The sequence below is a fragment of the Solea solea genome, chromosome 11 (assembly GCF_958295425.1).
Source record: "Solea solea chromosome 11, fSolSol10.1, whole genome shotgun sequence".
Classification (NCBI taxonomy): Eukaryota; Metazoa; Chordata; class Actinopteri; order Pleuronectiformes; family Soleidae; genus Solea; species Solea solea.
The window spans coordinates 4921243-4946979 of record NC_081144.1 but is presented as its reverse complement, the minus strand read 5'-3'; the positions used below and the strand labels follow the sequence as shown (position 1 = coordinate 4946979).

The following is a 25737-nucleotide window of genomic DNA, read 5'->3' as shown; positions in this document are numbered from 1 at the left end:
TAAATGACTTCAGGCCAGTGGCACTCACACCAGTCGCCATGAAGTGCCTGGAAAAATTAGTCCTCACCCACATCAACAACATGGTTCCAGACACTGTGGACCCCCTCCAGTTCGCCTACCGCCCCAACCGATCAGTGGACGACGCGGTAGCATTAGCTCTTCACCACACCCTGCAACACCTGGAGAGCAGCAGAGCGTATGCCAGGATGCTCTTCCTGGACTACAGCTCTGCATTTAACACCATCCACCCAGGCAGACTGATCGTAAAGCTGGCAGACCTTGGAGTCCCTACTCCCACCTGCAACTGGATCCTGGACTTCCTGACCGAAAGGCCCCAGGCGGTGAAGATGGGAGGACGAGTGTCTGCTGAAATCAGAGTCAGCACTGGATCACCACAGGGCTGCTGCCTCAGCCCCAAACTCTTCACCCTGTACACACATGACTGTGTCTCCACCCAGGACAGCTCCATCATCATTAAATACGCTGATGACACCACCATCCTGGGGCTCATCAAGGGGGGAGACGAGTCAGGATACAGGGCCCTGGTCAACAACATCACTGTCTACGGAGAGGAGAACGACCTCCTCCTCAACACAGACAAGACCAGGGAATTAATCCTGGACTTCAGGAAGAAACCCCCCCCTCTACAGCCTCTATTCATTAGCGGGACTGAGGTGGAGAGGACAGACAGCTACAGGTTCCTGGGACTGCAGGTAACATCTGACCTGAGCTGGGCTTGTAACACCACAGCCACAGTGAAAAAAGCCCAGCAAAGAATGTACTTCATCAGGCTGCTCAGGAAAGCTGGACTGAACCACCGCCCTCTCACCCTGGCCTACAGAGGACTGATAGAGAGCATCCTCACCGCAGGCATCACTGTCTGGTACGGGAACACCACACAGGCAGAGAGGAAGGCCCTGCAGAGAGTCATAAAGACTGGGGAAAGGATTATTGGGACAAAACTTCCTACCATGGACTCCATGTATACGCAGCGTTGTAGGAAAAGAGCAGAGGGAATCATCAGAGACTCACTCCACCCCGCTCACACTCTGCTCAAACACAAACGCTGCAAGTACAACCTGAGGCACAGCAGAGCGGACAGCATCAAAACACACAGAACTCGCTTTTTTAACAGTTTTTTCCCGGCCACAGTCAGACTGATGGCAAATCAAAACCACTGAACTCTCTGTAAATTACCAGACACTACCTCACCTAACCATGTGTATTATTATGTGCAATATTCCCTCCCTGATAAATGTGCAATGTCAGAAATGTGCAATACACCCCATAATCTGCTGTATAACTGTATATTTCTTTATTTTTTATTTCCCCACATCTTCGACATTTTTTTATTATTACTTTTATACTTTTATATTTATATTTATCCTTAAGTGTGTTTATGTTTCGTACTACTGACTCGTAGAACCCGCACAAGATTTCCAATGTGCCTGGACTGTCTGTTTAAGCACAAATGGCAAATAAAAACCTTGAACCTTGAACCTTGAACCTTGATTCTCTCCATTTGTGTTGACTCACAGAAACCAGACTGCTGAATCTCAAACTGAGTTCCTTCCTAAGTCGCCTCTTTTGTTTTCTGTCCAACTGTTGCGCAATAAAGTCACCTTTTTGTTTCAGCTCGTTAGACCGCATCATTTTATTTATTTTTCTCCTGGAGAGATCTGACTGGGGCTGCTCTTGTGAATTTGAATGTGTCTGCTTTATTTTGAAAACACAACAGTCACTCTGTGGAGCAAACATATATCCACCTTCCCTTATGATGATTCCTTTGCCAATTCAAGTGAACGTCCTGTTTAGAAACAGATCATTTAATGTACAGTTTGATTAGATTTGATTGATTAAATACTTACCCTGACCTGATATAAGTGGGAGTGGAAAAACTCTAATACAGTACAGTCAACAGCAACAATGCAAAGTAGATTCAACACCTATCAGTTTCTGTGAAAAGCCCCCAGAAAGTTTTATTTTTTTACAAAAGTAGGGCTGTTGAATAATACAGATTTGCCAAATGGCTCAGACAGATTGAAAAGTTAATAAATAATCTGATCAGGTTGCTTCTCATTTAGTTAGACTCGGTTTGACAACATGGAGGCAATGTATCTCAAGCTAGCGATACCCGTCAATAATAACAATAATAATAATAATAAGGCTCTACGTGGTATTTGACAAAAAAGCAAAGCACAATCGATACAGAGAAATATTGTGATGTTTTGTGCCAATATTATATCGCTTTTGAGAAGTATCAAAGTAAATTGTGGCATAAAGATAATCTATTGACGTTTCAGTCCACTAGATGGAGCCAAGTGCTCCCTCTCACTGGAGCTGTTGTATAAGTATATCACAACATATGATTTTGCAATTGTAATATTATTATAATAATAATAATGAGAATAACAATAACTTACATTTTATAGGGCCTTTCACGAAACCCAAGGTCACTTAATGATAATATTGTAGCGTTGAAATTGAACAGTACTGTGTGTGACTTTTAGTAAAACAGATCAATCGATGATGTAAATAATTGTTAGTAGCAGCTCTAGACACAAGTGCAATGAACAGTGAAAGTAGCTGGGTTTGTATGTGTTTGTAAGCCTAAAAAAAGATGATGCATGCTCTGGCTAGTTTGTCCATTCAGGCTTCTGTAGATACGTGGTGGCGCAAGATGGCAGCTTCTGTAAGACATGGCCCTTTCCAAAAGTACACATAAAACACTTATGATAAGGCTGTGGCAACTAAATATTTTTTATTGTAAAGTAATTGTACACCTTTTAAAAAACAATATTCCATTTCTGCAAAAAAACATCTTCTTTAAATGTCACACACTGGACCTTTAAGAGTTTTATGGCGGTCCATGTGTTATTTATTAGTTCTGCATCAGGGCAGCAGACCTTTGTCCCCGTCGCTTGGAGGACACTGACCTATAGACCAGCTTCATGAATGACCAAACTTGGCAACGCACAGGGGGCGGAGCCAGTGTCTCCTCTCAGACAGACCAATAAAATCAGCTTGCTGCTCCGCGCGCGTGTGTGTGTGTGTTGGTGTCGCTTGCATAATCACACTGCGGTTCAGTCAAACCGTGAATGTCTAACTTCACTCACCGGCTTACCTCGTCACAATCATGGCAACTCCAAGTAAAGTCTGCATCATCGGCTCGGGAAACTGGTGAGCTGCTGCTGCTGCTGTCGAACCGTGTTTTTAACAGTGTTGTTATCGTGTCTGTGTGTGTGTGTGTGTGTTGGTGATGGTGAACCCGGTGATCGTTGCTAGCACAGTCAGTATGGAAAAACAGTCAGCTAACGCTGGTTATGGTCGTGTATTTTCTTTATTCGCTTATTTTATGTGTAGGGAAAATAGCTGGACGCGTTCAGAAAAACTGTCCACATGTCACATGTCACGGTGTGTGGACTTTGTGGTCTCCTGGTGTCGTTATCTCGCCGTGGTTTACACCTGGGGCCCGTTTCAGAAAGCAGGTTTAGTGAAAACTCTGAGTTAGTTAACCCTGAGATGAGGGAAACTCTGGTTTTTCGGTTTCATAAAGCCAGTTCAGCTTAACGCTGAGTCAGTTACCCCGGCAACGTACTCCGTGAACCTAACCTGCTCGCTGGCAGGTTTTCTTCAACAAACCCTGAGTTTCTCTCTGTCTCCTCCTCCTGATGAGCCTGAAGGAGCTGTCTGACACTCCGGCTCATTTCCTCATTCACACAGTCGATATCAAAACACGTATGAAATTTACAAATCAATCAAAAAACAATATTTTACCAATATTTTAGAGACCACATCAAAATCTCACAAATCATGTTTCCAGGGAAGCTCATGTCTCCTTAAGGGGGGCTGAGAGGGCTGGCTCCACCGTGTAGGCTAATCATCACTGTAGACACTCTCTGGTCCTGTAGACATCATGTGTCAGGTTGTGAAATGTTCCTGTCATAGATCACATCATGGTGGAGATTATGTGGAGATTAGGAAAATGAAGTTCTGGCATTTGTCTGGGAGTGGAGATGTGTGTTACCTTTTCTTAGTTTGTTTTCTTAAACCTCATGTACCACATTTGCATAACAGCATCTGAAGGAAAACACACAGACAGACACAGAGAGAGAGAGACAGTTACAGATCAAATATACAGTTTTGTTTGTTTTCACTGTGACTCTGCACTTCAAAGAAAGATTGAAAATACAGAATTCAACTAATAAAACTAGGGATGTGCTATATTATTGGCACAATATCGTTATAGATATTGGCTGATGGATGTATTATGGATATCGGTAAACACACCAAGATCCATGTTATGACTAATGACTACAACAGTAGGCTAAATAGGCTGCTAGAGGACCCTCTAGAACTACTATTTTATTTATGTTTATTTATTTTGCTCAGTGAAGAAAGTCTGCTGCGACATGAGTATAAAATAGTATGTCAGTTTTACTACAGAAGAGACTAAATGACATCTACAGTTAGGCACAGGGAAAAACTTTTGCTTTAAAAAAAAAGAATAAAAACAATTTTTCCGATTTTCTGCTTCTTAAATGTGAATGTTTTCTGGTTTCTTTGCTCCATATAACAAAGAAATCATTAAAACTGTTGAGAACATCATCATTTCCGGGTTTGAAAAACACGGATCAACATTTTTGTACATCTTCTGACATTTTATGGACTGAAGGATTCGTCAATTGATCGAGACAATAATCAGACAGATTAATCGATGACGAAAATAATCCTTAGTTGCAGTCCTAGTATGATTGTACACATACATATCCATCTGTATGCAGCTGACCGGGTCGTCCTGCTCAAATGAAGAAATAGTAATAGATCAAAGCAATAGTAATAAACAGGTAATTACAAGTCTGTCATTCAGTCACTGGTTAGACTAATGATACAGTACTGGCCACTTGTAATCAGCCACTCAAGACTTGGCTGCAACTAACAATCATTCATAATTGAATTATTGAATTAATTGAATTATTAACATAATTGGCAATTAATTTAGTAGCTGTACCTGAGATGCATGTTAACAGTTTTCTCACCTTGTTTCTTCCCATTTTCACAAATTCTCATGCATTGTAAGTTGAAAATATTTTTTATTATTATTATTATTATTCACAACACAGGGGTTCTGCTATTGCCAAGATAGTGGGTACCAATGCTGCTCAGAATTCAAACTTTGACAACACTGTAAAAATGTGGGTATTTGAGGAGACGGTCAACGGACGAAAACTGACTGAAATAATCAACAACGAGCATGAAAACGTGAAGTACCTTTCTGGACACAAGCTGCCCACAAATGTGGTAAGAAGTTATGGTTCAATTAAATGCGCTCTATTCCCAAGATTTTGTTTTAGTTTTCTAACAGCTGATGTATTTTAAATGTCTTCACCTCCATCAGCTGGCCGTCCCAGACCTGGTGGAGGCGTCCAGAGATGCAGACATCTTGGTATTTGTGATCCCTCATCAGTTTGTTGGGAAAGCGTGTGATTCCATGAAGGGGAAGATTAAGAGTGACGCACTGGGGATTTCCCTCATCAAGGTTTGATTCAGATTTTTCTTTTTTTTTTAATACATTTATTTTATTCCCGAACATGAACTATCACTGTTTGTCACCAGAATTCAAAAGCAAAGAGTGCTACCTCGTGTGTTATGGTAAGGCTGCACTGTATCTCTAAAATGTACCATCATTGCAATGTCAACATGATGCACAAGGACTGTTCAAACCACGTTTGATTGTTCCTTGTGCTGGATTTGTTTGGTCAGTAAAACCATGTTGGTAGAATAGAAAGAATGCATGTCAGTGTCTGCATATGCTACTCACTGCTTTGCTCTATGTTGGCAGCAAACCCAAAGCATATTCTTAAGTATTTCCTTTATTTATTTATCATATGTCATATCTTCATCGCAGTATTCAACAACGTTATTACATTTCACAGGTTTTCCTACAATCACGCAGCCCGATTTTCTGCCCTTATCAAGACACAGACCATGTCCTTGTTGAAGCAGCTGCAAAGCAGTTGTGCAGTCAGTGTGACCTTTGACCCAAATTCCAGCTTGGTCTTGCTTATTGTAAATATGCCTCTTTTTTTATGTTCAACAAGGGTGTAGACGAGGGACCCGATGGACTTAAACTCATCTCTGACGTCATCCAGGAGAAGCTGGGTATCACCATGAGTGTGCTGATGGGGGCCAACATTGCCAATGAGGTTGCGGATGGGAAGTTTTGCGAGACCACCATTGGTGAGACTGTTTTTAATAATTAAAATAGGGATGGGAATCAGTATCAGTCAGTATCAGTATCGGTCCAATACTGGTCAAAGTCATTGGATTGGATATCTGATTGGATATAAAATGTAAAATCCGATACAATCAAAAAAAAATCTGACATGTTACATGCAGACTAAAAAAATGTAAATGAAAATCAGCAAAAGCATTTAGCTGAGTCATGTTTTAGCTGTTTATCTCTTCTCTTCCACTCAGTACAACTGTGTTGTTCATGGCTTCATAGTTCATAAATGGTCTAAAATGACTAATATTGGTATCATATACTCGCCCTTACATATCTTCTAGGGTCTGGCACAGTGCTGGTGTTTTTTTAAATGAAAGTATTGTTGTTTACTTATGCCAAGGTTGCAGCTGGATTCAGATTTTAATCTATGGCATTTGGCCTTGAAACGAGAAGCATGTTTGTGTTCTTGAGCTCCGTGCATTGTCACGTTGAGAGTAAACCTTTAATCTCTTTTTACTGATGATGTGTAAATGACAGAGTGTGCCGGTTGAGGTCGGCATATGCTTTGAAATCCCTATACATCGGCAGCCATCACAGGATTAACTGTGTGTGTGAAACAAACACTAACCTGATATGACTGGATTAGTATTTGTTTGGGCCACAGCTGATAAATTTCACTTGCTGTCCATTAGCTAATATCTAAAAGACTTAAAGTAACTCATCATAAAATAATATATGTATTTGAATGAAGGTGACCTGTGTATTATTTCTGCCCCAGGATGTAAGAATAAAAACCATGGTGCTCTCCTAAAGGAACTCATGCAGACCGACAACTTTAGAGTAACTGTAGTAGAGGAATACGATGTGGTGGAAATCTGTGGAGCCCTGAAGGTGAGTTTTTGTGTATGTGTGTGTGTGCAAAACACAGCTGTGTGAAGAAGTTTCATATTTCACAGCCACACCTATACGAGTCAATTTTCTATGTCAAGTTTTTAAGACCAGGTTTTAGGGTTAGATTTGGTTTAGGTTAGGGGTTGTCTATCACTACAATTGGTGTGTGTGTGTCTGTGTGCATGAGAGGCGTCTATTTTATTATTAGTATTTTTTTCTGTAAAAGTCTAATGAAAGTCACATTTGCACTATATCAATCCTACTGGGGGAATGGGGGAAATCTGATTTATTTTTTTATAAAAATAGCATTCAGAGTGGTGTGTGAAGTGTTTTCAAGTGTTTTATCAAAAAGTGACACTTGTTATTCTGAGGAGAAGGCAGTTGTATTGATTTTTGAAGTGAGTTTGAAAGTGCACTGTGCCACGACAGAAATCAACATTCATCAAACCCGGGACATTGTTTTGAATCTAGTGTAAATTTAAAAAGTAACAATTTGACTGTTTTTAACAATAGCAGGAGCTGCCATTTTGCATACTCTAGGTTGTGGTTGATTGCACCTAATTGGAAATTGGAGACTTACAATAATTTGTTATTATACATATGTGCGTGTATATGTATATGTTCATTTGTTGTGTTTGTATCATTTGATATATGTGACATTGACATTTTGAACAATACAAGTAATTTTTTTTTTTTTCTGTTTGATAATTTAACAAAAAAGCAGTGGATTTAGTGGTCATTAGTTGCAGCCTTAATCCAAATACAGTCCACTGTGGGAAAATAGTAAAAATAACTAATTCTGCATTTGCTGTATTGATTAGTTAATTATTGATCACTTGCTAAATGAATAGTCAGCTATTTTGATAATCAATTCATGTTTTTGTTTTAATTAATACAGGTTCTCTACTTTTTCAGCTTTTTAAATGTGAATATTATTCTGGTTTCTTTGCTCCACATAACAAAGAAAATCATTCAAACTGAATCATTTTGGTTCGGGGGGGCAAAACATTTGAGCACATCATCATTTTGAGGTTGCAGTAATACCTCTGTATTAACTCTGAACTGTCAAATGTTTGCACAGATAAAGACAAAAGCTCCGTCCTTCTCACCAGAGGAACAGCTTATCATTATTTGAATTATCAGTTAATCTGAAAACTGTGTTTTAGATTACTATTCTCATTGAGGGTGGGAATTGCCAGAGACACCATGATACGATATATTATCATAATATTGCAAAAATACTGAGTATTTGGAAAATGATATATCGTGAGTACTTGGCACCATCTAGTGGACTGAAACGTCAATTGATTTCTTTCATTTTTATGCTAATGTTTTCTTGTAATATCAGTTAAAAAATCACATCCTAAGTGTGAATATCGATATAGAGAAATATCACCACACAAACCAGTAGGAATGCGGTATCGGCGGATATTGGCTTTAAAATGTATGTACTGTATATTGGATATCAGCAAACGCGCCAAGATCCACCGATATGACTAAAGTAGTAGACTGAAAAAGCTGCCACCTCCTTGACTTCTATGCTAGGGCCCCCTATAGCTATTGTTTTTTTTATGCTTATATATTTAAAATGAATATGGAAAATATTGTGTTAATTTCACTGTAGAAGAGAATAAATGACATATACTGTATATCAGTATTGGTGTCGGTTATCGGCCCAAGCACTCCTGATAAATTGTCCTTTGTGTGAACATAAAAATGTCAAAATATTCTTGATTCATTTAAGATAAAAATAATTGTGCAACTCTACCTCTATGCATGGCTCCTCCCTCTTGAAAGACACTTGTTGTAATTGTCCTCCAGGTGTCTCTGCAGGCTTGTGTCCACAGTCTGCTCATGTTTTTTCCCCTCCTCGTCCGTCCGTCCTTCAGAACATCGTTGCGGTCGGGGCCGGCTTCTGTGACGGTCTGGGCTTCGGGGACAACACGAAGGCGGCAGTGATCAGACTGGGGCTGATGGAGATGATCGCGTTCGCGCGCATCTTCTGCACGGCTGGGCCAGTGTCTTCTGCCACCTTCCTGGAGAGCTGCGGCGTTGCCGACCTCATCACCACCTGCTACGGCGGCCGTAACCGCAAAGTAGCGGAGGCCTTTGTCAAGACAGGGAAGGTGTGAACTGAGTTTATTTAATAGCAATCAAAAGTTTACAGCTGGTCTCATAGGCTTTTTTTCATAATATCTGCAATGTTTCTTGAGAAATACATGAATTTATTTAAATGCCCTCTCATAATATTTAAGGAAGGTGGGAAAATGTATTGGATCCACTTTAAAATCAGTATCAGAGTAGTTTTTGCATAATGTTTAAATAGTTATCTGCAAAACGTTTATTGGTAAAGTGAAGCTCCAGATAAATCAAATTATAATTCTTTCTCTTAAGTCATTATTATGAAATATTCTTTTAATTTATCTGCAGTGTAACAGAAGGGAGACATAGAAATAACAGCACATTGTAAATAGACTGATTTGTTGTATTTTGTTGTAAAGTATAACCAGATACAGAGCGTCAGGGAAGTCACAGGAGTGTCAGTGAACGTCAGTGAGATGAAATACTGACGAGCTTTCATCAGCAATGAGCTGAATAAACAAAGTATGTTTTCAAGTGTCACATCAGGACACTGACTAAGAAAGAAATGTTTATTCTTCAGGTTGACTGGTTCACATTTTACAGTCCTGGACCACAACCTAATAACCCAGGAAAATATGTTAAAAATATTTTGTTTAATTGTCAAATGATATTTCCAGCAACACTTTTTTCGCCTACGAGCTTTTGTCTTTCAAAATAAAAGCATGAACCTTTTCGTATCAAAATAAGCTAAAAGGGCACTGAATAAGGGCTGCAACAATTATTTGATGAAACGATTATTAATCAATTCCTAAATGAATCATCAGCTATTTTAATAATCGAGTATTTGGTTTTAGACAGATTTTTTTGATAATTAAAACATGCTTTTTGATTTTTTAGCTTCTTAAATGTGAATATTTTGTGGATTTTTTGCTCCATTTGACAAATAAATCATTAAAACTGAAAATACGAACAAAACAAGACGTTTGAGAGTTTCCAGTTTGGTAAACACTGATCAACATTTTTCAATATTTTCTGGACCAAACAAGTACTCGACTAATTGAGGGGGAAAAAAATCAACAGGTTCATCGTGAAACAATCATTCTTTTCAGCTCCAGACTTAATATTTAAGTACTTTATTTTTCACAAGTCATATCATCTCCACCACCATATTCATCAATATTATGAAATATCTGGTGTTTTCCTCATACTACCGTCACATAACTCCATCCTCTTGATTGTTCTGGATAGGGAACAACACAGTAACTTCATGCACTGTATTGAATTGTCCCATTTTAATATTATAATCACGTTTAAGAGTTGTGTATTTCAGCTTAAAATGTAATCAAATATCAAAGGTCATGTTCTCAGCAAACTTGCTGCATGTGGACAATTTCTCACGAGTTCACTTTGACATGCTATGTTTCCTCTTTTATTTCCTGTGTTTTTCAGTCCATTGAGGAGCTGGAGCAAGAGATGCTGAATGGTCAGAAGCTTCAGGGACCAGCGACGGCAGCTGAGGTCTATCTCATCCTCAAGCACAAGAACCTCATTGACAAGTGAGTCAAGCAGCAACGCGACGTGCCAACAGAAAAGACATGAATCCAACTGTTGCTCTTTCTTCCAGGTTCCCTCTGTTCAACGCAGTGTACGAGATCTGCTTCCAGGGTCATCCGGTCTCAGAGTTTATAAGCTGTTTGCAGAACCACCCGGAGCACATGTGAGAGAATTACCAAGCTGACCAAGTGCCTTCTACATTAGAGAAATCACACCTTTCACCTCTTGCCCATCAGAAATGATCGGGCAGGATGATCAGTCACTCCATGGCTGCACATTAACTTAACACCTCCAGCCAGTGAGTAGATTTTTTTACACTCACTTTTCAGTGTTCAGCTGAAGTTTTATTTCATAGATAATTCTGAAACTTGAAGGATAATTGTTGGTTCCAGTTTTGCCTAATTTTATTACTTTAAATCTGTAAAACTGTAATAATTATATTACTTTACTTGGAAAACTGAAGAATCTCTCTTTTTTTTTTTAAATCTTCAGAGAATAAAGTCGTAATATTGTGAGAATAAAGTCGTAACTATTATGCAAGCAACCTGCAACCTGTGTCAAGATGAGAAACGTGGAGCATTTCGTGAAGTTACATTTTGATTGGGGCTTCACAAATACAGAAATACTTAATATTTTTGGCACACCAGCACCGCATTATCTTTAGCATCAGGACTTTGAATAGATTGTGAAAGAAACAGAGTCTGTTCGGAAGAAAGAATCACACAGACTTGGAGGAAATCATCTCTTTTGTGGACTGGAGGAGGAGGAAATGGCTGGTAGCAGTCGCTGGTTACGTCTGTGTCCTGTTGCTATTTAATAATAATACATTATATAATGATTAAAAAAAAAGAATCTTAATATTACGACTTTATTCTTGTAAAATTGCGACTTTATTTGGGCCTACTACTCCTGCCGTATGGATGAAATCAGAACACGTTGTCTATTTTTAAACGACAGCCAAATCACAACACTAAAACCGCCGCGTTGCCTCATCAATCATCAATATGCAAGAATACTGCACATGAACTCTTTGTCCATTTAGTCATGAAAATACTTCCAGTTACTACCACACTCGCATGCATTCAGACTTTCAGATTTCCACTCAGGCCATGGCACCTCCTTTTAAAATGTGTGTTGCCATCCAGAGAATGCCATGGCCACTTCATGTCCATTTTTTTTCCCAATCATAGCTGCAATACCATACTACCTTATTTCTTCCACAATTTATCTTTAACTTCCTCTTGTGTACTGTATTATGAACATACTGTAAATGAAAAGTGCCTCCGGACGCACGGTTGCTAAATCTTAACCATCGTCCATTTTTCTTTTAGTCCATAACGTTCCGTCCATTACATCGTTTGTTACTGTGACCCTGTCTGACACTCAGCGTCCGTGTCGTGGCTCATGCATGTTGGACATAATGTGAACGTGTGCCTGTGAGTAAATGAATTTTCTCATCAAACAACACTTGTGGAATCATTTCTTTTCTCTTTTATCTCAGTCTGTCTACACAGCACCAGTAGACAAGCTGCCAGAATATTCCATCCATTACCATCACCAAGAGATTGTTTTTAGCCATGTTTGTTAGCGGTTTAAGGGTGGAGGTTGATGAAATGTTCAGTGGATATAAGCTCATATATAATATATACCCCAAGGAAGAAATGATTAGATTTTAGTGGTAGTCCGGATAGGAATTCAGAATCTGAGACACTGTGTATTGACACTGTACAGAGAAGTGGATGGTCCCCGGTAAATCAAAAATGTTGTTTTTTTTACTCTTAACTGTTCTTTTCTTTGGCGAGTGTAAGTTTGTTTACCTTGACAGTTTTGACTGCAGTCTTCCTCAGAAGAATCACGTGATATTGCTGTGACCTCCAGTGTAATTTCAAGGTTGGAGTGACAGTGCAACCTCCTTTCACTAGCCAAAGAAAAGAGCGTAGTTTAGGGTAAAGCATTTTGTGAGCTAGAATGAACCCTTTTGTGGTTTACAAATGTTTAATTTATTATTTTTCAACTTATAATACAACTTTATATTTAGTGAACAGACCTTATTAAAATGGCTTCTGGGCATCAACCCATTGATAAGTCAATTACTGGTGGCAGTGACACTTACTGAACACAAGAACAAGGTAAATTGTTTATTACAAGTTGTGGAAATAGAGCTAATTTAACATTAGTGTACAGTTAACAGTAATAGTATGCAGTTGGACCTTACAAAAGACATTCACTGATGACCTGTAACAGAGATGACTGCTGTCTATGAAATAAAGGAAAACAAGAGAAAATTAAACTTTGCTAAATATCAATAAGGGACTAGTTGAGAGGGAGGCTACTAAACAAAACAAAAAAGCCAACTTTCCTGGTCCAGAATGACACGATAAGATAAGACTATTTCAGTGTAAATGTTTTAAAGTGAAACTGCACCTTCTCCTTGGTCCCAGGTGGAGGAATGAAACATCCAGTAATACAAGCTGTATAAATAACTTCAACTCCCTGTCAGCAAAGCTTAAAGATCAGTAAATGCAGCCAAAGCACAAAAGGTACTATAATCAAATGGTTAATAAGCGCGACAACAGGTGGACAATCATCGTCTCTGCTCTGTCCACTTCCACTCCCATCTTTGGCAGAGTGCAGACTCAGACTGTTTTGTTGTCACTGCACTCTGTTCTCGTTAGCCGTCCATTAAACCATCCTGACAAATAAAGGTCTATTAAGCAGAGACGGTAGCACAGAGCCACTTAAAGCTTTTCCTAAACATCCTGAATTTTTTTGTTCTCTTTGCTACTCACTTGATCCAACCTTTAAATTAAAATTAGGTAAGCTGCTGTGAATTAATGGAGAACAGAGAGTACCAAAACATTGTAGTATAATGTAAAACAGTTTGATGATCTGGCACCATGGAATATCTGCTACACCTGAGTTTGTTTTGTTTGTTTTCTTCAAATAGCTTCTTGTTATGCTGCCAATGTGATGGATTCACCTCGTGGAACACTCTTCTTCCTCAAAAGGCACTCCAATACTAAAACATGACATGACTCGCTGACACTACCCCACCCTTCCTACTATCCCGACGCTCCACCCTTCTACAATCGGTGAGGATTGACCCATTTGTACGTGCCGGCATAGCGATATCCAACTCTCTTTGAAAGCTCGTCTGCTTCTGCTGGGCCTCGGCTAAAACAGAAGAGAAATATTCTACAGTTAATTCATCTCTCGGTTAAATGCACTGTGAAGGCTGTTAAGGTTCATTTAGGTGGAAAGTTGGGTTTTGGCTCCACATCAAAACAAAACATGAATAATTTATTACAAATAATTAAAAAAATCTAAAAGAGACATAGTAAAAAGTAGAGAGCTTTTCTCTAGTTCACACCACATGACTGTGTTTTTCAGTCTTGTGTCTCGTGATCATGTGCTGTGATGCGATTCATTTTATGTCAGGACAGACTGAGGCAACAGCAACTGTAAGGTGAGACGGCTGCAAACAGGTTTGTGCTTGACAGAAAATACAAAGAGCAGCCCGCAAAAAGTTGCAGAAGTAAAATCTATCTTGGTTCAAAAGATTTAAGACATGTTTAGGGATTGTGGTCGTGTAAAACCCCTTCCTAAAGGGGGCAGTTCAGGGAACAAGAAATATCTCTGCGAATATCAACTGCAAATCATGATGAACATTTCCTACCTCCCATATTTGTACGGAACCGGTTTTGGCTTGTCGTTGTCTATCTGGTGGAGGAGAGGCGAGAAGATCCTCCATGCTTCCCGTAGTTCATCACTGCAGAGATGAAACCATTGAGCAGTTAATGGAGGCCATAAAAACACACCTGTCGAGTCATAAAGTGACTCGACAGCTTTGGAGCCATCTAGTGTTCAAAACCATTAGCACACTTTAAAGTAGTTGCAACAAGCCATTTCATAACAGGTTTTTAATAAGCCAGCCCAAGAGTATTTAGCAATGAATAGAATTCAGCAGTGGCTGTGCACAGTCCCAGCATTGCTCCACTGTCGTCCCCTCATGACGATAAAATCAAAGCTTGGGACTGGTTTTAGCATATTTTTTATGATGAATGAAAGACTGGGGATAACACATTTAACTACTGCGTTTGACGAGGGATCAAAGACTGCATATCAAAACAACTGAACACATCACACGCAAACTCTCGCAGGGGAGTCGACAAGAGCGACACTGCGAAGGGTAAACAAACTTGGACGACAAACTGATTGGCAGCTATCTTAGAAATTAAGAAAAGACGGGTATGTGTGAAGTGATGGAGGAGTCAATGTTACTTCCTGTCCTTCTGACACCATGTCCTGAGTCCCACCTACTTTTTTCATTGGCTGTTAGCAGCATGCGTTTGCAGTTGGGTCAGTAATCAGTACACTACGGTGGCCCTGAAGTGCAAATCACCGACACAAATAGGAAAACACGACGACATTAACTGACACATAACGTATGTTAATGTTGTTGCGTTTTCTGCTTTGGGGTGTGTGTTTAATGTTAATGCCATAGTGTTTCAGTTAATGTTGTTGTGTTTTCTTAAGTTAATGTTGTGTTTTCCTATTTGTGATTTGTTCTTCAGAGCCACTTTAAAACACACTACCCGATTGCGTCCAGCTTTAGATGCCTTTTTCATTTGAGGCCAAATTGAATCCCGAAAACCACTAAAACAACTACTGAAAGAAAATGTAAGTTTTAATCACCAATATTACCCCACTAAGTCAAAGTTTCCCCTTAGCAACAACGGACTGAAGGTTATATTTCAGCAGAAGTTGTAAGTCGCGCTGCATGCATATAGTCCATTGGGAAGACATACCTGCGTACAAAGTGCATCTGACTCCCGCAGAAGACGTCGAGGATGAGGCGCTCGTAAGCATCAGGAAGCTTCACGTCCTAAAAATAGGGCACACATTATAGTTTTGTTTTTTTTATTTCTACAATAAAAGTAATAGAATAAGTGAATCACAAATATAAAAGTTCATCATCTCTCCTTGTCCTGCCATTTTAAATCACTTGCTCTACTCACTCACTCATATTCTACCCCTTTATCCTCTGCATGAGGTCGCGCTGGTGTCAATCTCAGCTGACACGGCGAATGGCGGGGTGCACCGTGGACAGATCACCCGTCCATCACAGGGCCACATGGAGACAAACATCCACTCTCACATTCACACCTATGGTCAATTTAGAGTGTCCAAATGGCCTCATTTCCAAATTTGCATGTTTTTGGACAGTGGGAGGAAACCGGAGAACCTGGAGAAAACCTCACTAGCTCCAATTTCCTCAGATTATTTGATAACCATGTATAGAAATCTGAATGCAACAGTTCTCTGGCAGATGACGCTTTTTGCAACAAAACTGAGAAAATAACAATCTATCGTCTTCTTTTAATTTCAAGGCTGAAGTGTGTACTGCATTTATTAAATCATCCTAAACCTGCCTTGTATCGACTCCTGTAGGTGAGGTCCAGCTCAGTTTCCTCTGGGCTAAAGTACACGCCGGGTTTTTTGCTCATCATCTTGACGTAGATGGCTTCATTGGGCTGCACACGCACAACCAGCTCATTCCTGTGACACTGTTTCGCAAAAATGTCTCCCGGAACGTCTTTGAACTGCAGCCGCACCTCAGCTTTCCTCTCGTTCAGAGCTTTACCACAGCGAAGGATGAAAGGAACCCCTGTGGAGGAGGAATCTCATGTCTTATAGGCGAATGTAGGAAAGTGTGACATTAGTAGTAGCAATAAAAAAAACAATATACGAACCATCCCAGCGATGGTTGCGCACATAGATCACAGTGGTGGCAAAGGTGGCCTGTGTTGATCCTTTGGGAACTGTGGGATCATCGAGGTAACCTTGTTTAGCCTCTCCCTCACCGTCAGGATCCCCAACATACTGGCCCAGCACCACATCTGACATGGTCACTGGAGAGATGCACTTCAGCACCTTCACCTTCAAGAAAAAAAGACAAAAACCGTAATAATTTTTTTCAATAATTAAATAATGGTAGAGTTTATTTATTGCTGGTGACTAGTAACAATAAATAGTGGCTATTATCAAGGGGGCAGCCAACATGTTCCCACCATTATGTCGAGAAAGCTAGGTTGTCCCTACCAATATTGGAGACAGTCAAATATTTTTGTCTTCTCCTTTTTTTCCCATGCCTACTCCGAACTGGGGGGGTTTGGAGTAGGTTCCCAAAAAAAACTATGTAATAGGCCAACATGATCACGAACCTGGGATGTCAGGGCCTGAGGGCTCGGGCTTGGGCAAAGATTCTAAATTCTAGCCCCCGACCCAAGTGGAAAAGGAACTTGAATTGTGACTGGAAGGCTACGGGTTTAAGTCACTATGAGATCAAGGGCTGGGGTACCACTGAATAAAGTGCCTAATCCCCCATTGCTTATTGTTAATAGGAGTCTAAACTGATCATTGATCATGTGTGCATATCAAACACTGTGGCAATCCAGAGACAGGGAGAAGCCGAAAGCAACTGAAGGAGGTGGGGTTACATGTGTCTTATTACAGCAGCTCACATCACACCAACAATCACGTTCTACATTTAAAAAAATATCTCTGTAAATTCACAATATTTTCGCCCTAATTAGCACCAGTCAAAAAAAACATACTCCTGATTAACGTTAACCCCATCACATGAGAACATTATTTTTTCACATTAAAAGTCTATTGATGAATTCATTGTAGTGTTGGGCAAATATTTTATGTAAGGTAACCCAGTGAAGTGAAACGTGACTCTAGTAAAACTGAATTTACCAAGACAAAGATGGAGGACACACAACTTATCAAATAAAAGCCTCCTGACTTTAAATAAAAAGTCATTGGCTACTACTGAGATTTTACAGTTAATATACTGCAGGTCTCCTCAGCTATCATGCTGGATCAGGTACTGAGACATACATTTATTTTTTTATGGTTAGATATGGATGTGCCCATATGCCCATACATGTTGAACCAGTGGCAACATATCGTAAGACGTCTTTGAATAATAACAATTTAAATGACAATAAAAAAAGTATATCTTTAAGATGATGGTGTACCTTTTCATCCCTGACATCGTCAGAGCTGGTGGACGTTGGCTTCTCCATGGCAACCAGACAGAGCATCTGGAGCAAGTGGTTCTGCATGACATCACTGATCACGACAAGGAAAGCGGGTGGACACACATACAGGAGAGAAAACGCATGCAGTTGATTACACTGATTACAATTACAACTGATCATGTGATCAATTGGGACTTTAACTGTCAAACCTAGGCATGGTCACTAAGCTACTACAGTAAGCGGAATAATTAATCACCTTTTACAAGTTACACGTCACTATTATTGGACTACAGTAATGTGAGACGTTTGTCAAATATCAAGTCCATCAAGGTTTTCTTTTTCTGTTTTCAATATTACTAGATACTGGTTTATATATTTAACCCTTATAACACAGAACATTTAGGCAGCTTTATTCCATTACTATATTAAAATCTAGACACAGAGGCTGTAAAAATGTGCAACATAGAGTGTCTTATGTCCTTTTTTCCGGCCCCCTTGAACTTTTCAAACTTTTGCCACATTTGAGGCTTCAAACAAAGATATAAAATTGAAATTTTTTGTCAAGAATCAACAAGTGGGACACAATCGTGAAGTGGAACCAATTTTATTGGATAATTTAAACTTTTTTAACAAATAAAAAACTGAAAAGTGGGGCGTGCAATATTATTCGGCCCCCTTGCGTTAATACTTTGTAGCGCCACCTTTTGCTGCAATTACAGCTGCAAGTCGCTTGGGATATGTCTCAGTATCAGTTCTGCACATCGAGAGACTGGAATTCTTGCCCATTCTTCCTTGCAAAACAGCTCGAGCTCAGTGAGGTTGGATGGAGAGCGTTTGTGAACAGCAGTCTTCAGCTCTTTCCACAGATTCTCGATTGGATTCAGGTCTGGACTTTGACTGGGCCATTCTAACACCTGGATACGTTTATTTGTGAACCATTCCATTGTAGATTTGGCTTTATGTTTAGGATCATTGTCCTGTTGGAAGATAAATCTCCGTCCCAGTCTCAGGTCTTTTGCAGACTCCAACAGGTTTTCTTCCAGAATGGTCCTGTATTTGGCTCCATCCATCTTCCCATCAATTTTAACCATCTTCCCTGTCCCTGCTGAAGAAAAGCAGGCCCAAACCATGATGCTGCCGCCACCATGTTTGACAGTGGGGATGGTGTGTTCAGGGTGATGAGCTGTGTTGCTTTTACGCCAAACATATCGTTTTGCATTGTGGCCAAAAAGTTCAATTTTGGTTTCATCTGACCAGAGCACCTTCTTCCACATGTTTGGTGTGTCTCCCAGGTGGCTTGTGGCAAACATTAAACGAGACTTTTTATGGATTTCTTTAAGAAATGGCTTTCTTCTTGCCACTCTTCCATAAAGGCCAGATTTGTGCAGTGTACGACTGATTGTTGTCCTATGGACAGACTCTCCCACCTCAGCTGTAGATCTCTGCAGTTCATCCAGAGTGATCATCGGCCTCTTGGCTGCATCTCTGATCAGTCTTCTCCTTGTTCGAGATGAAAGTTTGGAGGGACGGCCGGGTCTTGGTAGATTTGCAGTGGTCTGATACTCCTTCCATTTCAATATGATTGCTTGCACAGTGCTCCTTGCAATGTTTAAAGCTTGGGAAATCTTTTTGTATCCAAATCCAACTTCTCCACAACAGTATCTCAGACCTGCCTGGTGTGTTCCTTGGTCTTCATGATGCTCTCTGCGCTTTAAACAGAATCCTGAGACTATCACAGAGCAGGTGCATTTATACAGAGACCTGATTACACACAGGTGGATTCTATTTATCATCATCAGTCATTTAGGACAACATTGGATCATTCAGAGATCCTCACTGAACTTCTGGAGTGAGTTTGCTGCACTGAAAGTAAAGGGGCCGAATAATATTGCACGCCCCACTTTTCAGTTTTTTATTTGTTAAAAAAGTATAAATTATCCAATGAATTTCGTTCCACTTCACGATTGTGTCCCACTTGTTGTTGATTCTTGACAAAAAATTTCAATTTTATATCTTTATGTTTGAAGCCTCAAATGTGGCAAAAGGTTGAAAAGTTCAAGGGGGCCGGATACTTTCACAAGGCACTGTATTTGTTCATTCCAAATATTTGTTCACTTGTGTGGGTACACAAAACATCAACATTTAAATTCACACCACAAAGACAATATGTCACAGCCCCCTCACCGGATGATGCCAAAATCATCAAAGTAGCCCCCTCGTCCCTGAGTGCCAAACGGTTCTTTAAAGGTGAGGACGACACAGGCCACACTGTCTCTGTTCCAGATTGGCCCAAAAATCTGGTTCCCAAACCTGCAGCAAACATAAACATAAATGCTCATAAAGTGACATCTGTACGTCACAGCATCAATAAACATTTATATATATATATTAACATTAATATTATATAAACCAGCAGAAACTGAAGTACTGACTCAACAGACGCCAATAAAGAGTCAAATATAATCTCTTTTGTCCACAACAAGAATCAACATAAAAAATAATTTAATTATAATTCTTACTTACGGCTTCCCATAAAATCAACAGAATTGCTGTAAGCCTCTTTCCATAACCACAAACAAATTTGATGTAATCTCAATCAGAATCTCAAAAAATGAATGCATCATCCTTATATTTACATTACATTATTCCCTGTTTATACCACTTAAAACTAACCATTTTCATAGTGCTCATATTCAATAAAAGGCAAGAAAACCAGACACAAACTTATTCCAAATATATTTTTCTTACCTGAGCACCATAAGATTCTGCACCATTTCTTTGCCCAGATAGTGATCTATGCGGTAGATCTGGTCTTCAGAGAAGAGGGAGGAGAGGTGAGCCGACAGCTCCTCAGAGCTCTGAAGGTCTCGTCCAAATGGCTTCTCTACTATTACCCGGTTCCACCCACTAAATAACACAAATGCAAAACCGTGAGAAGAAAAAAATGTTTCTGAAAACAATAAGCAGAGTGGAATAAGTAAACAGTGTAACCCAGGAATAGATACATGAGAGGAAAACAAAGAAGAAAGGGTGTGCACTGACTTTGTGCTCATACAGTGGTGCTTAATGTTTTCTGTAACATTGTGGTAGACGGTGGGTGGCAGGGCCAGGTAAAAAAGACGGTTTGCCTTGGGTCCTCCAGGCAGAGACAAGACGTGCGTGTTGAGGTTAGAGAAGGAACTTGCGTCATCGTATTTCCCGCTGATGTACGTGTTTCTGCTGAAGAAGGCCGACACTCGCTCTGCCTCTGTATCCGTCACCTGGGCCAAAGAATGAGAACATTTAAGCATGTGCGGATTTAACTGGCTCTTTTAACATGCAACAGTTAAACATCGAGCGGAATATAAGTGAATATGTGAATATAGTGTGAATAAAATCATTTTGTGATGACTTAACTATTTTCTAAAAAAAAAAAAAACAGTTGGCCACCTGGGGGCAGCAGGAAAGGGCTTTATGAGCTTTTATTAACTCATTCAATGTTTGTTTATAATCAGCAAACATTGACTAAGTCAATATAATAAGAAACTGTCAACACAACTTTACTTTTACTCTCACTGCTACTCCACCAAATCATAAATGAATCCTGCACACAAACAAGAAGAAAATAGCTTCAATACTTATGTAGTTTATTTGTGTACAAACACATTAGCTTTATTATTGACACCAGGATTAAGTTAAATTTAACACACGGTCTGTGTGTTTTATTTTGTTTCTTACATTCATTTTTTGCTTTTGAACATTTTAAATGTACATAGTTATAATATGTTGTAAATAGTCTAATCTTTAGTCTCACCTTCATGTATGGCAAGCAAGCAGCTCGGATTGCATCTACTGTCATGTTAGAGCGAGCAAATCCTACAAAATACGTCTGCTCAGGGAGGAGGCCGTCTCTGAACAACCACCTGGGAGAGAAAAGAGGAAGACATTACTGTCCATTACACCTTCAGCAGTGGCTCTACTTCAGATTATAATCACCATCCACTGCTGTGCTATTCGTGTAAAAGCCTTTCTAGTGAGGTCAAAGGTTTACTCACCACAGAGTTGGGTAGATTTTCTTCTTAGCCAGATCCCCCTAAAAGTACAAACACACGACCAGAATTATTCACCTTAAATAAAAGCTTACACACACATTTATGAATACATAATACTTCTGCACTATGCAAAAGTGGTAATAATACACCACAATGCAAAAGACGCTGCATTACTGCAGGTCACGCTGTGCGACAGCAGGTGAGCAGGCTGCTTTGGCTTTTTTAAGAATCACACAACTCCACTAATCTCACTGGAAGCAAGTGCTTACCATCAGCCAACAGTGTCCTGCTGCTGAATGAAATATGCTGAGGAACACAATACACAATAGCCTGCTTTTCTGGCTACACCAACGTACATGGCAACATGCCATTTGATGTGTATGTCAGTGTCAGAAGGCACCCTCAACTGAGTGTACCCAGAAATAAGAAGTCAACATAAATTACATTTATAATAGTACACTGCTGGCTTGTACATGGTCATCTCTGTTTAAACAGACTTGTTCTGCTGCACCTTTTTTAAGATTATGTGGAAACTGAACATTTCTCTCGGTTCAGTCATTAGAGCTCATATGCAAAGCAACAATATCTAACTTGCTGCACTCAGTCAAACCTCTACTTTCATCATACATTTTGAATTACAATTACTATTTACTTAGAAGCAGTAAGTAAATGTGCATGTGTGGAAAATGGGGTGGAGTTACAGTAATCAATCTCTAATGAAATTGAAAGGGCTATAAAAATTGAAAAGACAACACATTCGACCACTGCAGCAACACACACACATTCACACACACACACACACACACACACACACACACACAAAACAAGCACAAACAAAAAGCTGCACACAGACTGGTGTATCACATGAAAGAAAAATGCTGACAGTCAGTGACACTGCAAAAACCAGCAGCAGCAGAACAAGCACAGCTACTAAAAGCTACTGCTGAATAAAATAAGCAGAGTGGAGAGATGTTCAAAACTTTGTTCAAAATTAAACTTCAAAACTAAATGAAGTTCAAAACTAAACTTTTGAGGATTTTTTTTTTTTAATTTCTTGGCTTATTAAATTCCTTTAAGAGAGAAATTATGTACAAATATTCATTGAGTACAATTGGTGGGTTTTTTCCAATCCAATTTCCATATACATATTTGTATAGTCAAGCAAACCTGCTTTTCAACAAGAAAGTATTCTGTATGATGCGCATACTTCCAGTCAGAAGTACCATAAACTATTGACAAAATAGGCAAAGTTTAATAGAGTCTTATCTTCAGGCGTTTAAAGGCTCAGATCATTAGTTGTGCTTGTTTGCAGAATCTCTATGAAGTCAGTTTCAACATTTCCTTCACTAGCCATGTAAAACCATTGCAGATGTTTTAAATATCTCACATGCAATCTTTGGAATTACAGCTAAAAAACCTAATTATTAGCCATTTTGTGGATTGTAGACTGTGACTCTCACCGATGCTCCCATGATGAAGAAGACGTGAACGTCAGTCTGATGAAACTCCTCATCATCGTACAGCTCCTGCCTCAGCTCTCCAAACACCTCGGAGCGAGAGAGGGGGATGTTGCTCATTTTTTCTAAAAGAGCAGATAAACGGAAAATCCACTTATAAAATAGGGACGGCAAACGTTTGTAGCGCTCACCAACATCCCTGTCACAAGACAGTGGTGGCAGAAATCGCTTCACAGCATGTGTTTCATAAAGCATTTTATAAAACATTTATAAAAGCATCCTTCAGAGATTACCAATCATACAAAGATCAGTAAAATCCTGTTTTCTCCTTTTAACCGTAAAATAATCTTCAACTTAAAGATTCACTGCTATTGTAAGAAATATGGTAAGCTGGCAAATAATAAGTAAATAAGTTAAAGCATCACAATTTCCTTCTTCACTTCCTTGTTCAACATCCAACAATGAAAGTAAAGGAAGAGCATGCTTCTGAGAAGTTAAAGGTTTGAGTGTTACTTCATTTTAGCCAAAGCAAAAGACATATGGTTTCATTTAATTACTGTCTTCTAGTTGTTCATGGTTAGGTGACTATGCAGGCTTCTCATGATGACATCTTTGAAAAATTTGATGCCAGAGGAATGTAAACAATTACACAATCAATGTGAAGGTTGATCACATGTCACATTCTAATTTAATGACCAGGGAGAAATAAGATTATATTTAAGCAGTAGCGCATATTCTGTATAAACTGACCAATCATTTAAGTAAAATTTAAGAAAATGGAATTTTTGTTATTGCAACATCATAAAGCACCAACACCCAACATCTAAGAACACCAAGTTATGATTAATGATTTATTATGATATACTTTGTTTTGTTGCTCATACACAGTAATCTGGGTGTAACCTTGTTGAATCAAGGACAAAGTTTTCTATCTATCGGTCTATCATTGTTTGAAAAAGTTGCTGGTTGACTGATATTATCAGGTAAATCTTTTTACCGATTTTTTACCGTTTTAGTTCAGTGACTGTGTCCGCTCTGATTAATGCACAAAGCACTGAATTTATCCATTTTAATAAATTGATTCTAAAGATTCAGTACACCAAAATCAACTGCTAGGCTGGTCGATAGTTTGTCACATAAAATGACATCACAGCAGTTATGTGCAGCCGTAGTATGACGTTGAGGAGGTACTATAATACAGTGATGGAAAGCGACCAAAGACGTGTGGAGTTGAATGGCACTTTTCCACTATACAGTTGTTTCCTATGGGTGCCCTTCCAACTAAAAAGGGTGCAGTTAAAAAGTTCCCTATTGCCCCTACATGACAGTGTCCCAAAGGATGTCCCTAAAGAACATGGTGATATTCAGTGCTGTATAGACAATGTCCTTCTCAGTGATAGAAAAAAATGTGTGGAGGCCCTTTTACTTTTAGCCCCTGCCCTTCCAAATGTCTGTGCACGCCACTGGACCACAACCTTAACCACAATTTACAATATTTTACCTCCAAAACGCTTTCAATCAGAGCATCAGGGCTACTGCTCCTGACAGGACATTGTTTATACCAGGAAAAACAAAACGAGGTATACGCACCAAACTGTAATGATATTAGCCAAATCCTCCACCACCAAATCCCGTATTTAGAGGGCTCAACTTCGCTGCACAACACCGCGGTGAAGCCGTGCACCGTGGGCTAACATATCAACACAACACAAGCTAACATTTAAAAACTCGTCGCTATTTTTCTATTCGTCCATGTTGGCTCGAGACATACAGTTAGACACAGTGTTGTTAATGAACGAACACAGTTTCACTGGTTGTGTGTGCGGATAAAACCGCTCTGTCATGCGCTCTTAGCTTCACATGCAGATATTATGATAACAGTAGTTGATAGGCAGTCTGTTAGTTTGGGAGTGACAAGCTACACCCTGCTCGAAGAAAAACAAAAACAACCGACACGGTGAAAGGCGGCGGCGACTGCTGCTACTCACAAGTCCGGTAATGAGATGATAAGTAGGAAGAGAGACCCTCACTGAAGCACCGGCGACAGATAAATACACACACACACACACTGTACGGAACTGACTCATGCAGGAGGAGGCAGTCTGCTACCGAGGGTGCGAGTCTTGCCTACTTCCCTGTTAGAGTGACACGGCAGAATTGAGGGATTTTATTGGTTTGGGAGAAACTCACCAGCGCTCGCTTGTGTGCCCATCACTGTCGAACTCAGTGACGTCACGGTCCATTTGCCGGAGGGCGTGGCTTACGTGAATCCCATAAGTATGGGCCGCGGCCTCCTAGTGGGCTGTAAAGGTGTTACAGGTAGCTGTGGCTGTGAGAGGGCTGTGGTAGTGATGGGCATTCCGGCTCTTTGTAGTGAGCCAGATCATTTGAGAGAAAAGAAGAGGCCCTCAAACGGCTCTCATACCTTTTATAATTCAGCCAAA

The 25737-nt window shown here is 39.7% G+C and overlaps 2 protein-coding genes and 1 long non-coding RNA gene across 5 annotated transcripts; 1 reads left to right on the top strand and 2 right to left on the bottom strand.

Moving 5' to 3' along the window:
- The first annotated feature begins 3029 nt into the window (after positions 1-3029).
- Positions 3030-12223, top strand: LOC131468427 (glycerol-3-phosphate dehydrogenase [NAD(+)], cytoplasmic). Its single transcript, XM_058642653.1, has 8 exons — positions 3030-3180; positions 5124-5301; positions 5399-5539; positions 6102-6240; positions 7008-7120; positions 9010-9246; positions 10652-10758; positions 10827-12223. Exons 1-8 carry the CDS (start codon positions 3137-3139, stop codon positions 10921-10923), a joined length of 1056 nt encoding a protein of 351 aa, XP_058498636.1. The 5' UTR covers positions 3030-3136; the 3' UTR covers positions 10924-12223.
- Positions 3322-9013, bottom strand: LOC131468428 (uncharacterized). Its single transcript, XR_009241706.1, has 3 exons — positions 8889-9013; positions 4028-4080; positions 3322-3939 (listed from the first exon to the last, which is right to left on the bottom strand). It is a non-coding gene; the product is annotated as an uncharacterized LOC131468428 (long non-coding RNA).
- A 658-nt stretch (positions 12224-12881) lies between the features above and the next one.
- Positions 12882-25596, bottom strand: LOC131468426 (glucose-6-phosphate 1-dehydrogenase). 3 transcript variants are annotated; one of them, XM_058642650.1, is made up of 13 exons: positions 25484-25596; positions 23297-23418; positions 21840-21877; positions 21599-21707; positions 20848-21065; positions 20554-20712; positions 19990-20115; positions 17803-17896; positions 16510-16696; positions 16189-16424; positions 15565-15641; positions 14433-14525; positions 12882-13930 (listed from the first exon to the last, which is right to left on the bottom strand). In XM_058642650.1, exons 1-13 carry the CDS (start codon positions 25503-25505, stop codon positions 13840-13842), a joined length of 1572 nt encoding a protein of 523 aa, XP_058498633.1. In that variant the 5' UTR covers positions 25506-25596; the 3' UTR covers positions 12882-13839. The 3 variants fall into 3 exon arrangements, with proteins under 3 accessions (XP_058498633.1, XP_058498634.1, XP_058498635.1); XM_058642651.1 differs by lacking the exon at positions 25484-25596 and adding an exon at positions 25282-25446; XM_058642652.1 differs by lacking the exon at positions 25484-25596 and adding an exon at positions 24884-25103.
- Positions 25597-25737: the final 141 nt, after the last annotated feature.

Coding starts and splice junctions, on each gene's coding strand:
- LOC131468427 (XM_058642653.1), top strand. CDS start 3,137: ATGGCAACTCCAAGTAAAGTCTGCATCATCGGCTCGGGAAACTG. Junction 5,302..5,398: donor ACAAGCTGCCCACAAATGTG/GTAAGAAGTTAT, acceptor CACCTCCATCAG/CTGGCCGTCCCAGACCTGGT. Junction 7,121..9,009: donor AAATCTGTGGAGCCCTGAAG/GTGAGTTTTTGT, acceptor TCCGTCCTTCAG/AACATCGTTGCGGTCGGGGC.
- LOC131468426 (XM_058642650.1), bottom strand. CDS start 25,505: ATGGGCACACAAGCGAGCGCTG. Junction 21,878..23,296: donor TCTTCATCATGGGAGCATCG/GTGAGAGTCACA, acceptor TTGTACTTTTAG/GGGGATCTGGCTAAGAAGAA. Junction 15,642..16,188: donor CCTACAGGAGTCGATACAAG/GCAGGTTTAGGA, acceptor CCCTATTTTTAG/GACGTGAAGCTTCCTGATGC.